This window comes from Rhinatrema bivittatum, chromosome 3, assembly GCF_901001135.1.
Source record: "Rhinatrema bivittatum chromosome 3, aRhiBiv1.1, whole genome shotgun sequence".
Lineage (NCBI taxonomy): Eukaryota > Metazoa > Chordata > Amphibia > Gymnophiona > Rhinatrematidae > Rhinatrema > Rhinatrema bivittatum.
Window position 1 is genome coordinate 482,071,882 of NC_042617.1, and position 14,907 is coordinate 482,086,788.

The 14,907-nt window shown below is 41.7% G+C and overlaps 1 protein-coding gene across 4 annotated transcripts in view; it reads right to left on the minus strand.

Annotated features, from left to right (window-relative positions):
• ITSN2 (intersectin 2) overlaps positions 1–14,907 on the minus strand; it is a 337,690-nt gene that overhangs the window by 140,366 nt on the left and 182,417 nt on the right. For all 4 annotated transcript variants that reach the window (XM_029596037.1, XM_029596039.1, XM_029596038.1 and 1 more), the window contains 3 exons: positions 8,325–8,446; positions 3,843–4,018; positions 1,961–2,111 (listed from right to left, as the gene is read on the minus strand). In XM_029596037.1, coding sequence (XP_029451897.1) covers positions 1,961–2,111; positions 3,843–4,018; positions 8,325–8,446 — 449 coding nt within the window. The remainder of the gene's footprint in view (positions 1–1,960; positions 2,112–3,842; positions 4,019–8,324; positions 8,447–14,907) is intronic.

Here is a 14,907-nt window from a genome sequence, read left to right on the forward strand (position 1 = left end):
TTGCAAAGGCACAGGACTGAGCAAAGCATGTCTCATGACTGCATAAATGTTAAGGCATACTAAGCATAGGTACCCAGCTGGGCCTTCAGATAAATGTTAGTAGTAACTGTTGAGCATGAGACCTCTCTACACTGGGTGAGGCTCGCAGTTTTTTTGTTTGTTTTTTTTTTACTGTGGTTTGAAATGCGCTTTTTGATGACTACTACAAATGAGTATACACAGATTACTCTTGAATCATGAATACAGATTGGTTCTTCAGGAGGAAGTATGCTCGAGTATTTATGAGTATGAATGCCAAAGCCTTTATATGGGCTAGTGTACAGAAATACATCTGGAGACTGGTTTATCAGCATCTGGACAGATTTTTGGGCACTGAAAAGCCTAGACCTCTCTATATGTCAAATGCATCAAGGTATCCATAGGTGCCGCTGAACCAAGGTTCCACTATGCACTGAGATCTCCCTATGCCCCAGTATGGTATATGTCTCTCGAGACAGACACACTAAGCCTTCACTGTACAAGGACCGTTCAATCAGTGGAAATGTCTCAGGCACAGGGGTGCTAGAGCAGAAGTGACAGGGTTGAACATAAAATAAAAGCCCTTAGAGTGAAGTAAAAAAAAGCATTAGCGAAAGCCTCATGAGTTGTCAACTTTGTAGTTCAGCGATACGAGCAATATAAGCCCACCAGTAAAAAGTGAACATATCCTGTGAAGGAGGCATCATTCTGCTCATAAGAGAAGAATCTGTCATGCACCAGTGTTGGAAATATGTAAGATTCTAGCACAAAATAATATGTATTTACAGTCTACTAAAACATCTTAGTGAAAAACTGGAGGAGTTCCTCCTGCAGCAAAGGAGGTAGAGGAACGGAGAGCTGGTGCAGAACTGAAGAACAACAAAGTTCTAGAACTCTGTGCTTGCGAAGCATGTTCCAAGGTCTTTCACACAGGTCACACGACTCGGTGTGAATCTGCTGAAACTATTAGCAGGCTGATACAGTAAACTGCGCGGGAGAGCTGGCGCTCCGAGGCGAGCACCCGCTCTCCCGACGCTCGATTTTGTATTCAAATTAGGGCCCACGCTAATAAGGAGGCACTAGGGTCACCAGCGCATCCCTAGTGTCTCCTTATTGGCAGACGTGGCGGCTGTCAGCGGGTTTGACAGCCGACGCTTAATTTTACCGGCGTTGGTTGTCGAACCTGCTGACAGCCACAGGTGCGGAAAACGGACACCGGCAAAATTGAGCATCCATTTTCCAACCCGCGGGCAGATTTTTTTTTTTTTCCCAGAAGATGTTTTTACTTTTTATTTTTGGGGCCTCCGACTTAATATCACTATGATTTTAAGTCGGAGGGTGTAGAGAAAAGCAGTTTTTTCTGCTTTTCTGTACACTTACCCGGTGCCGTCAATGGTTAATGCCTGCCTTTGGGCAGGCGTTAATTTCTGAAAGTAAAATGTGCAGCTTGGCCGCACATTTTGCTTTCTGTATTGCGGGTGAATAGCTAATAGGCTCATCAACATGCATTTGCATGTGATGAGTGCTATTAGTTTCGGGGGGGGGGGGGGGGGGGGGGGGGGGGGGGGTTGGCCGTGCATTTTCCACGTGCTATTACCCCTTACTCTATAAGAGATAAAAATAGCGTATCGAAAACGTGTGGCCAAACGGGGGCTAATGGTGCGTTCGGCCGAACGCACCATACTGTATTGGCCTGTAGGTTTGGAGAAAAACTGACCACCATGCAAAACTGCAATACATCTAGGGGAAAAACTTACAGGTAAAAGTAAAGTTTCTCTTCAAAAAATAAGGAGAAGAATGTAAATTTATCAATTGAGACAGAGGAATAACTAATCAACTTTTATGATAACAGACATTGTTTGTCACTTATTCAAGAATAAGTTCTGATACACACTTAGCTAAATGAGTAAAACAGACATGATACACAATTTTGCAAACATACCTGACCATGGATGGGGGAGATGGATCCTGGGGAAACAGTCCGAGTAAAAGCAGAGGTTTTCTGCCATGTTGTGTTTACATTCAGGCTGGAGAAAGGTACATTTTGATAATCCGATTCTGCTGCAGCTGCTGGTTTACTAGGTGACAGTGGCCTGAAAATGCAATAAAAATAAGGCACCTGGTACAGCTCCTGAACTTAATGTACAATTTTTTTTAATGTATAGGACAAAGGCATTACACAGTAATTAAAGAATTAAAGACATATAAGCCATTAAATATATTTATATATATTGAAATTTACCATATTCAATTTTCTCCTCTCTTATCCCCAAATTCCACTTTCATTGGGCATGCTATGAGTCCCAGAGTAACTGAAATTCTAATAATGCAGTGCATGTAAGAGCTAAGGCACTATATACTGGCACATAATTCTTGATGCAGTGCTACAAAATCCCCCTTTCTAAAAAAAGAAAAATAAAATGAACCACCTTAGGAAAAAAAGAGCAACATTTAGCGAACATTCAGTAAATATAACTGTTATAGAACTAATTTGAACAAGGCTATGGAGGAGGGAAGTATGGAAAATGATATCCTAAAATGTCTCACACTTCCTGCTACTTCACTAGCTAACCACATCCTACTCTTGGTGATGCTGGCCTAAGGCTTCCAGATATACAGGACCAGTTGTCCTATATAATAGCGTCCACCAACACACAGCTTACAAAAGGAGCCCGGGTATTCTGCATTTAAACATGAGAGAAGCCCTAGCTCTGGAAGGGGAAGAATCACGCATCAGTCTCTCCATCCTACTGTAGATTTTTCAGAATGGCTGCTCCTAAAGCTATCTTTCCTTCTAAGGTCAGTCTTCCACTCTCGCATAGATTTCCATAGCACTCAGGTATACTGCATTAGCAAAAAGTGTAAGGAATAGTCATTCTGCAGACTTCTTTTGGGACCAGATTGTTCATCTGGTCTTGATATAAATATTTATCTTTTAATTTTAAATGTTGTGCGGCTTTCCATATGCTCCATTATCATGTATGCTTCATTCAAAGGTACAGAATTCAATGTAATACATACATAAATAAAAACACTGTTTAAAAAACCCCCAACAAGCATATATATTGTGTGTGTAAGGATCTGTGGGCAATTCTTGCCTCCTGCTAGCAGGGGCCCTCAGTGGAGGCATGTGAGTGAAGGAGGAAGCCACTCTGTCTTCTGGATATGATGGTGGCAGAAACCACTGTGCCACTGCTCTTTTTACCCATAGGTAGGTACGAACATCAAGGCGAGCTTAAAGAATCAGGAAGGCACCTCCCAGGATGCCAGCAGAACAGGTTTGTGGCTTAAAACACCCTTTCCCTTGCTAACATCCACCTACAGGTTAGAGCACTGATGCCTACCGGATGATTTATGGTATTATCATGTGTTCTGGAACTGACTAAACACTCACCCTGAGATTTTACAGCAGCGGGAATAACGCCACAATTTCTCACGCTTGCTGATGAGGACCAGGAAAGGACCAAGAAAAAATGAAATGGGTCCAAGTAATTTAGCTAAATGCAAAAGGGTTCTTGGCAAAAAATAGATTAAAAAACCCCCAAACAAACAAACTTTAGGAGCCTCTGATTTATTTAATCCTACTCCCTTTCCTCTCACCAATAACCAAAATTAAATCACCACCACCTTGATTTCTGAAAACAAATCCGAAAGCTAGGATATTTATATGGTCCTCATAGATAATGATACAGCTCCATGCTTATACTGTATAGTAAAAATCATCACTTCAACCTCACAAAAAGGAGGACGCGAGTGTGACAGGTAGCCAAGTCTCATCGTAATCATGAAGTTCATGATTTATATCATGAAAGCTGAAAACTTACTGAGATGGGGGTGAGGTAGCAGACACAGATATTGTAGGAGGAAGTAAGGCCTTCTTAGGAGATAAACCTTTTTCACTTTCTAGCATTTTTTCAACATAGTTGGATGGGAACCAGCCAGTATTTCCTTGATAGCTGCCATGCAGCCAGCCTGCTTCTCCCATGTTGTTTTCATCTACCTGAGGAGAAACAAGGATAAAAGAAAACAATCAGAACTCCAGCAAACAGCAGAATCTAAGGCAAACTATAACTATATATATATCTGTCAATTAACAGAATCAGCCATTGATACTGAAATTTAAAACCATGTAAGACCAAGGTGCAAGAAAAGTGATTCCTGAACAATGTTACTACTTCATTCATCAAACTCATTCATACTCCCTTTTCTGGCCATATTCAAATCCAGTCTAAAAACGCACCTTTTTGGATTTTATATTTAATTACTCTCCCTTTCCAAATCGAAGCTCAAGCCAAGTTACAATACAGGTACTGTAATGATTTCCCTCCACTAGAGGACTAGGATTCTAAGTTATACTCGCGGCAATGGAGAGCAAAGTGCCTTGCCCAAGATCACAAAGAGCATCTGGGGGAGAAGCAGGATTTGAATCCTGACTTCCTCGATTCTCAGACCACTGCTCTAACCACTGGAGACTTCTTTTAGATCTCACCACTTCTCTACAATAAATACACTTCTCATATACTCTTGCTTGTCATGGATATTTGTCTTGACTAGACTGTAAGCTCCATGGAGCAGGGCCTGTTTCTTATGAGCACTGAAATGATAAACAGTAGTTGTCCTAAGACATAGGAGCAAAAGGTATGACAGAGAAATGACACAGCAGAAGACAACAAGAACAAACATGACACCAAGGTTATGTTCAGCACATCAATCCTTCATGACCAAAGTAATCAGTGCACGTTTCAACTGAAGCCTTCCGAACAAGGCATCAATTTGGAAACAAAGCACTGGTCGATGGTTGGAAAGTGGGCAACCGGAACAGGAGTGTCAGATGATTCTGAAAAAAATATCTGTACTTTAGTGTTTGGAGTCAAAGAAATGTAGCCACTGATGGTTAAACTGTGGTACTCATGGCCAGCAATAGTACAAGTTCAAGAAGCACAACTCCCATGATAAAATAACTGGTTCTGATGTTTAATTTAAAATGGCACCTATCAATGTGCTAAATGCAGATATTTGGCACATGATCACTGCTTTGGTTTTAGAGTTTAGCAGTTACGGAAAATCAGCGATCATCTTCATGTGTCCAATCTTAGCAAAAGCAGGGACTAGAATGTTATTTCGGAATATCAGAACTCTGTATAAATGTGCCCTCTCATCTGAGCAAGAGTTAGATTAGCTAAGAGAAGGCTAGAATAGATTAAATATTTCATAGACATTGTAAATCTATAACAAAACTGTAGCTCTAATTTCTATGGATGAATTTCTTTAAAACACAAGCATGCTGATTATTTCTTGGCCAGCAGTTTTCTCCCTGCTTCTTTCAGTTTCCAGCTCAATAGCCTTCTTTCTTCTATTTTTTACCTCCTCCCAACTCACTTCACTCAGTCACTGAAGATACAGTCTTTGACCAGAAGCCATGCACTAAGGTTCCTTCTGGAACTCTGCAACCATGGACCCTAAGCCCAGCCACTAGGTGTACTGTTACGAGTGGAGTACCACCATAGTGGTTACAGCAGTTGGCTGAAAACCAGGGAATCCAAACTTCAAATCCCACTGACGCAGTCTGTGACCTTGGACAAGCCCCTTCACCCTCCACTCCCTCAGGTACAAACAGATTATAAGCCCTCTGGGGACACAGAAATGCCAACAGTACTTGAATGTAACTCGCCTTGAGCTACCAATGGAAAGGCGTGAGTTATATAAACAAACAAGATGATAGAAACTCCTTCCCACCACATACTTTATCTGCAGCCTTCCGAGCCTCTGCTAGCCTAAGCACATCTGACCTGGAAATCAAACCCAGATCCTCTACAAGGAAACACTGTCACAAAGCCATCCTATAGCTCCCATATATTTTTGTTTTAAAGTCACCCATTCCCAGTAACTAGGTCTGGAAAATGAGCTGCCTTTCGGCAACTTAAGATGAGCCTTCTGAAGCAACTGTTCTGGCACTGGCAGGCTGGGCTGGCACTGAACACTGTTCTGTAAACACAGAGGACTTCAGTTCTCATGATGATGAACTAACACTTTTCAAGGGTAATAAGCATTTAAACAAAAGCTGAGAAGGAGCCAACGTAAAGGTTCACGTTCTTCAAAAATACTACTAGGTTCACAGTTAGCAACTATTTATGTAAAATCCAGTTCATTATCATAGGGTGAGGGAATCACAGCACATTAAAGGAAAAATAAACAAAATCCATACTAAAGGAATGTTATAGTGAGTCCACAATAATTCTGTGAAGCACAAGAGATTTCTTTTTTTATAATTAACATTTTTATTGAAATGTATAGCAACAATCAACATGAACATAGACTTATAAGTAGTCAAGTAATAACAAGATTCATGTACAAGCCATTGATCTATCAGTCAAATAATGTCATTAAATGCACCGTCATACAATATCCTGTGTTCCCCTCCCCCCCCCCCCCCCATGTTGAAGATAAGGAAGTAAGTAAGAGTGGGAGATTCTCTAGGCAGCGTTGGAGAACTCTATACGGCCAACCCTTGTGCTCGTTTCCGGATCTGCCAGGTTCGAAATGGGAGCCAAACCTTCTGATTGGATCCCCCCGATACAGGTCGGCATGGGTTCTGAGGAACATGTGTAAGGCTCAGCGTGCGGAGCCTGGGATATATTTTCTCAATGAGCAGGGGACCAGCCGTCTTCCAATCCCGGGCAACTACACACTTTGCGGCTGCCAAGATATAGGTAATAAGTTTACCCTGAGCTTGAGAGACATCTAGGGGTAAATTCAGCAAAACATGGTCCGGAGAGAGGATTACCTCTATCCCCAAAATGTCTCGTATTAGGTTCGTTATGGAACCCCAGAAGCTGGTCAGGTAGGGACACGTCCACCACATGTGGTAAAAAGTACCTAACTCCCCACACCCCTTCCAACACCGCGGGTCATAGGTGCTCCTGTACTTATGGATCTTGGAGGGCGTGCAATACCAGCGCAAGAGAATCTTATAGCGATTTTCAGCTAATTGGGATTGTGGAACTCCCCTCTTAGTGTACAGGAAGACCTGATCCCAAGTCTCATCCGCAAAAGTACGGTCGAGATCTCGTTCCCAGGCCAACATGAAAGCGGGTTTACTCTCTGGATCCCTATTGAGATAATTGTACATCTGAGACATGGCTCTCCTCAGGGTGTCTGCTTGCTCACACCAAACCTCCATCTGTGTCTTCCCCTTAGCTAAATCCCTCCCCACCTGCTCCGATTGGAAGAAATGCCGTACTTGTAAGTACTGATACACATGCATTGACGATAAATCGTAAGAGGACAGCAAAGAAGGGAACGCAACCATACCCTCCAACCCCCAGAGCTGCCCACATCTATGGATCCCTTTCTCGTCCCATATCCGGAAAGCCTTAACGGAGCCCCCTAGGGAAAACAGACTATTGTGATATAAATTCGTGCTATAAAAATATCGTCTGTCCCCCGTTAAGCGATTTTTCCATTTCTCCCATAACGATAATGTGTGCTGAGTTGTGGGTGAGAAAAGCCGTGGAGACTGTCGTGTGTGTCTGGGTTGCCAGATAAGGGAGCCCAAGGGAACTGTACCCGCTTGTAGTTGCTCGATCACTGCCCACGGTTTCAGCTCGCCCTTCCTATGCCAATCAAAAATAGCTCTAAGTTGGGCAGCTACATAATACCACTTCAAGTGCGGTACTCCGAGCCCACCCCTCAGCTTGGGTCTGTACATAACACTCCTAGCGATCCGTGGGGGTCTCCTTTTCCAAATGTAGGAAAAAATCCGCCTTTGCCAACTGTTGATCAAGGTGTCTGAGAGGTGTATGGGAAGTGCCTGAAATAAATATCCAAGCCGGGGAAGAATATTCATTTTGACCGAGGCTATCCGGCCGAACCAAGAGAGGTACAGCTCCGACCATCGATCCAGATCTTGGAAAATTTTGTGAATAAGTGGGGGATAATTCAACTGGTAAAGGTCTTTGGGATCTTTGCTAATATATACCCCCAAAGCACAAGAGATTTCTGAACATGTCTAGGAAGCAGCAACATAAAACATTTTAAGTTTGTTCTGCAGCTATAAACAGCAGCATAATGGGAAAACTTAACACTAATCACTGCTTTTCGCCATTAAAAAAAATATACTCCAAAAAATCTAGTTTTCAACAAGAGTTTCTCCCATTCCCAACTCATGGCAGAAAGCTCTGGAAATAAGGTAAGAACTTTAAACTGGGACAAATATATAATCTAGATATATTTCACTTCATCTAGACAATGTAAAAGTGAATGTCTTCAGATGACCTTTGTATAGAGTTTCAAACTGCCATTCTTACCTTAATGACATCCCCTGCATTAAAACTAAGCTCATCATTATTCCTTGCATCAAATGGGTACAAAGCTTTGTAGTTCACCAATGCAGCCGGCTGCTTATATTCTGATGCACTAACAGTGCTACCTAGAGATGATGGGAAAAGAAAAAAAGAATGAACATTTAATTTTAATCAAATATCACCTGCAAACCCACCATTCATAGAAACATAGAAATGACGGCAGAAGAAGACCAAACGGCCCCATCCAGTCTGCCCAGCAAGCTACTCACTTTATCCATTTTTATTTCCCTTTTTCTCTCTCCCACCTGTTACTATTGGCTTCCAGTACCCTCCAGCCCTAATTCCCCTCCACCCTACCACCAATTTAGAGAGCAGCGCCGTATCTGCATCCAAGTGACATCCAGCTCAATTAGGGGTAGCAACTGCTGTAACAAGCAGGCCACACCCTTGCCCCATACTCTTACCCACCCCTGTTATTATTTTTTGTTTGGTTTTTTTTATTTTTTTTTTGAGATAGCAGCCCTCCATCCTTCCGCTCCGTGAAGGTGGAACAATAACTACTGGCCACTGGTATCCCGCTCCGTGAATGCCTCTGTGGCTACTGCCGCTCCGTGCAGTGTTTGAATGCCTCTGTGGCTACTGCCGCTCCGTGCAGTGTTTTGCTGCCTCCACTTTATTCACGCCCTCTAGACTTGATGGATCCACAGTGTTTATCCCATGCCCCTTTGAAGTCCTTCACAGTTTTGGACTTCATCACTTCCTCCGGAAGGGCATTCCAAGCATCCACCACCCTTTCCATGAAGAAATACTTCCTGACATTGGTTCTTAGTCTTCCTTCCTGGAGCCTCAGCTCGTGACCCCTGGTTCTGCTGATTTTTTTCTGGCGGAAAAGGTTTGTCGTTGTCTTTGGATCGTTAAAGTTTTTCAAGTATCTGAAGGTCTGAATCATATCACCCCTGCTCCTCCTTTCCTCCAGGGTGTACATATTCAGATTCTTCAATCTCTCCTCGTATGACATCCGATGAAGACCCTCCACCTTAAGGGCGACCAGAAAGGTGGAGGGTCTTCATCGGATGTCATACGAGGACAGATTGAAGAATCTGAATATGTACAAGGTGGAGGGTCTTCATCGGATGTCATACGAGGAGAGATTGAAGAATCTGAATATGTACACCCTGGAGGAAAGGAGGAGCAGGGGTGATATGATTCAGACCTTCAGATACTTGAAAAACTTTTAACGATCCAAAGACAACAACAAACCTTTTCCGCCAGAAAAAAATCAGCAGAACCAGGGGTCACGAGCTGAGGCTCCAGGAAGGAAGACTAAGAAGAAATTTTACACAGTTTCAGGGATAAAAATTGTATGGAACTCATTTTGGCAGGCTAGCAAAGTGAGAAGCGCCATGAAGCCTGAAGATGGTGTGAAATGCTACCACCATCTTGCTCTACGTCACCTTCATCAAGTTGCTTCACCTCCAGAGGTTTGGGCCTCCATTTTGTGAACAGTGGCCACATTTTATGTTCTTCCAAATATCTGTAGAGGGGGATTTTTAGCCATTAAGAACATAAGAACATAAGAAAATGCCATACTGGGTCAGACCAAGGGTCCATCAAGCCCAGCATCCTGTTTCCAACAGTGGCCAATCCAGGCCATAAGAACCTGGCATGTACCCAAAAACTAAGTCTCTTCAATGTAACCATTGCTAATGGCAGTGGCTATTCTCTAAGTGAACTTAATAGCAGGTAATGGACTTCTCCTCCAAGAACTTATCCAATCCTTTTTTAAACACAGCTATACTAACTGCACGAACCACATTCTCTGGCAACAAATTCCAGAGTTTAATTGTGCGTTGAGTAAAAAAGAACTTTCTCCGATTAGTTTTAAATGTGCCCCATGCTAACTTCATGGAGTGCCCCCTAGTCTTTCTACTATCCGAAAGAGTAAATAACCGATTCACATCTACCCGTTCTAGACCTCTCATGATTTTAAACACCTCTATCATATCCCCCCTCAGTTGTCTCTTCTCCAAGCTGAAAAGTCCTAACCTCTTTAGTCTTTCCTCATAGGGGAGCTGTTCCATTCCTCTTATCATTTTGGTAGCCCTTCTCTGTACCTTCTCCATCGCAATTATATCTTTTTTGAGATGCGGCGACCAGAATTGTACACAGTATTCAAGGTGCGGTCTCACCATGGAGCGATACAGAGGCATTATGACATTTTCCGTTTTATTCACCATTTCCTTTTCTAATAATTCCCAACATTCTGTTTGCTTTTTTGACTGCCGCAGCACACTGCACCGACGATTTCAATGTATTATCCACTATGACACCTAGATCTCTTTCTTGGGTTGTAGCACCTAATATGGAACCCAACATTGTGTAATTATAGTATGGGTTATTTTTCCCTATATGCATCACCTTGCACTTATCCACATTAAATTTCATCTGCCATTTGGATGCCCAATTTTCCAGTCTCACAAGGTCTTCCTGCAATTTATCACAATCTGCTTGTGATTTAACTACTCTGAACAATTTTGTGTCATCTGCAAATTTGATTATCTCACTCGTCGTATTTCTTTCCAGATCATTTATAAATATATTGAACAGTAAGGGTCCCAATACAGATTAGTTGTTCACCCACCCAGATGCACAGGTTTTATTTACCTCCCTGAGATCTCTACCATGAATACATTTACTCATGCAAAAACTAGGAGTGAGTCCTGAGAGCTTCCCTGGTATCTTCTATGGGCAAAAATATCTTTACTTTTTTTTTGAGGGAAAATTATGGTAATCATGCCATGACATCTTACCTTATTTTACTCTTTCATATTACATTGGAATAAAATAGGAAAACAATGCCAGGAAAGAGATTTGCACTGGTTCGGTTTAGGAGCTGTTCTTGCCACTTTTAAAAGAAACAGTATTATGATTGCCACAACAAGTTTACCAGTACTGATCTGGAAGGACCACCTGGAAAAGCAAGGTGGTTGCTTGGCACAGGGGAAAAACATGCTATGCTCATTTCTCATCGGCCTGCATAAAAGGGGTACAAAGGTGGTGGTGCTTTCCCTTCCACTTGGTCTAAAATGGATACATTCAGTGGCTCTAAGAGTTAATCTACTTTCTTATGCACATTCTAGGAGAGGAAGTTGCAGAATATTTTGTCCCTGGCAGTTACACAGCAACTGACAGAGAGACTGCTTGAGTGAATTTAGGCTGACCACAGCTTACATCTCCTATCTCTGAGAAGTCGTGTGGACATCCGCCTCACAACTTGACTGTTAAAGTTAAACTGATGGCTGCTCCATGTTATCAGGCTACTGGTTCCTCCCAGAGGTAGCAGAGAGACCCGATTAGTGGCAGTAAGTCCAGTCTCCAGGTATGCCGGTTCTCTTCTGGAGGCAATGCTTTCCTACATGCCAAAGTATGTTCTTTCCCCATCCCCTTTCCCTGGACAATCACAGCCATCTACAAACTTGTTCACCAGTTGATATTGAAATTTCAGAAAGCAACTCCTAGAGTTGTTATCTAAATGCGTTCAGCCATTTCAGACACAAACATAAATAAATGCAGGTTGTACTCTCCACTTCAGATATTTTTTTAAGATGACTAAATTGTATATGAAAGCTGCACAAACAGACAATTGCCAGGATTGAAGCCTTGATGATTAGTGCTACAGCTTTCAAACATGTGATAATTCAACTCCTTTGCATGTCAGAATATAATCCAGGGCCCTTAGTTTCCCATGATTTTGCAGCTAAAACCGCAAAATCCAACCCATCCCACGGAATTCCCAATTCCCTGCAGAATTGTCATGAAAGACCATGGTCTAGGCAGCAGTAGCAATAATGGTGATGGAGATTGATCTCCTATTTCTCTCATCCCCCCTCCCCCATCCATCCCCAGTTTATTGGATGCCAGTGGCAGTGCAGCTCTTCAAGCCACATCCTCCCCTTCTATTGCTAGCCTCTACAGTTCTGCTTTGAATCGCACAGCACAACAGTGACCCATGCAGTTCAAAGCACAACAGAAACCTCAGGCAGCATAGGGAGAAGATAGCTTGGGAAGCTGTACTGCTGTTATTCTCTTCCGAGGGCCAAGCCAGGATGGAAGGATAAGTAAAGGGATAGGATAAGAGGACAAGAGTGAGGGCAACAGAGTAAAAGAGGGGATGGGAGGATGAGAGAGTGACAGAGGATCAGGGCAAGATTATGATTAAGTTGATAGCTATCTTTAGTCTACCTTGCTAATAATGTGTTATGGACTTTTCCTCCATAAACTTGTCCAAACATCTTTTTAAACTCCATTATACTAGTCACCTTGATCACAACCTCTGGCAACAGATTCCACAGCTTGATAGTGCACAGAGTTAAAAAGTACTATATACAATATGTTTTGAATCTGCTGGTTGTTAGTTTCATGGATTGCCTCCTTGTTTTAGTATTATTTGACAGCGGTTAAATAACCATCCTTTATTTACCCATTCTATCCCAATCATGAGTTTATAAACTTCTTTCATGTCCCCTTCTCAGCTGTCTCTTTTCCAAGCTGAAGAGCCCTAGCCTGCAAGGTCTCTCACCCTCTTTTTCATTTTTGTCACTCTCCTCTGCACCTTTTCTAGTTCCTCTATGTCTTGATATGAGGCGACCAGAACTGCAGTCACACCATAGCTCGATACAGAGGCAATATGATATTGTCCATTTTATTCTCCATTCCTTTTCAGATAATTCCTAACATTCTATTTGCTTTTTTGACCACTGCCGTGCACTGAGAAGAGAATTTCTACCTATTGTCCACAAGGACTCGAAGGTCCTTTTCCTGGGTAGTGTATCCTAATACAGAACCCTGCATCATATACCTATAGTTGGGATTATTTTTCCTTATATGCATCACTTTGTACTTTTCCATATTAAATTTCATCTGACATTTAATTGCCCAGTCTCCTAGTCTCACAAGGTCCTACTGCAATTTCTCATAATCCACTGTCATTTTAACAACTTTGAATAATTTTGTGTCATCTGCAAATCTAATCACCTCGCTCATCGATCCCTTTTCCAGATCATTTATGAATATGTTAAACAGCACAGATCCTAGTACCAATCCCTGTGGTACACCACTAATGAATTTCTCCATTTGGAAAAATGACCATTTAGTCCTACTCTCTGTTTCCTGTCTTTTTTTTTGTAATTTAAATGATTATTGGCAATAACAGAGATAACATTTACCAAAATGAAAACATTATCAAACATTATCGGTCAATAACACTGTTTCCTGACTTTTAATCAGTTACCAGTCTACAATAGAACACTGCTTCCTATCCATGACTTTGTAATTTTCTGAGAAGTCTCTCATGGGGAACTGTCAAATGCCTTCTGAAAATCCAAATACACTATATCAACCAGCTCACCTTTACTATTTATTTAAAAAATTTGTATCCCATATCCTGAATGGCTTCCAGGTATCTATATATTTAAACCTTCAAAAAATTCTAAAAGATTGTCAAGACAAAGCCATGTTGATTCTTCTCCATTAAGCCACGTCTATCTATATGGCAGTGATATTGTTTTTAAGACTGGCTTCTACTATTTTGCTAGACACCAACATCAGGCTCATCAGTCTATAGTTTCCTGAATCACCACTGGGGCTGTTTTTAAATATCAGCATCACACTGGCCACCTTCCAGTCTTCAGGAATCATGGCCGTTTTAAACAATAGGTTACAGATTACTAGCAGTAAGTTAGCAATCTCGTGTCTTAGTTTTTCCTAGAATTCTGGGGTGGATGCCATCCAGTCCTGGTGATTTGTTATTCTTTAGTTTGTCAATCTGATGTGTTACATCCTCCACTGTCAGAGATGTTTGTTTTAGTTGCTCAGAATCTTCACCATTAAAGATTATTTCAAGGGCAGGTACGTTCCCAACATCCTCCTCCATAAAGATTGATGTAAAGAATTCATTGTTTTTCTGCTATTTCCTTGTCCTCCCTGAGCACCCCCTTTTGCCCCCCTGTCAACTAGTGGCCCAACTGACTCCCTCACAGGCTTTTTGCTTCAAATCTACTTGAAAAAGTTTTATTATTTTTTGCCTCATTGGCAAGCTTTTTCTCAAAGTTTCTCTTGGCCTGACCACTTTTTTTTTTATATCTAACTTACCAATGCTTATGCTCTTGCCTATTTTCATCATTTGGCTCTGCTTTCCATTTTTTGAACAATGCACTTTTCGCTTTAACTGCCTTTATTACTTTATCATTAAGCCATGCTGGCAGCCATTTGGTCTTCCTTCAACCTTTTTTAATGCATAGAATACATTTAATCTGGGCTTCCAAAATGATATTTTTAAACAATGTCCACAACTCATGCAAACTTTTAACCCTAGTAGCCACTCTTTTTAGTTTTTTTTCTTATTTCTTCATTAACATAGTCTCCCTTTTTATAGTTATAGGCTAATGAAGTAGCTTTACTTGATGTTCTCCCTCCAGTGATTATGTCAAATTTGATTACATTATTTTCATTGTTGCTTAAAAGTCCCATCACAGGTCGTGCACTCCACTGAGGACTAGATCTAAAGTAGCTGCCCTCTTGTTGGTTC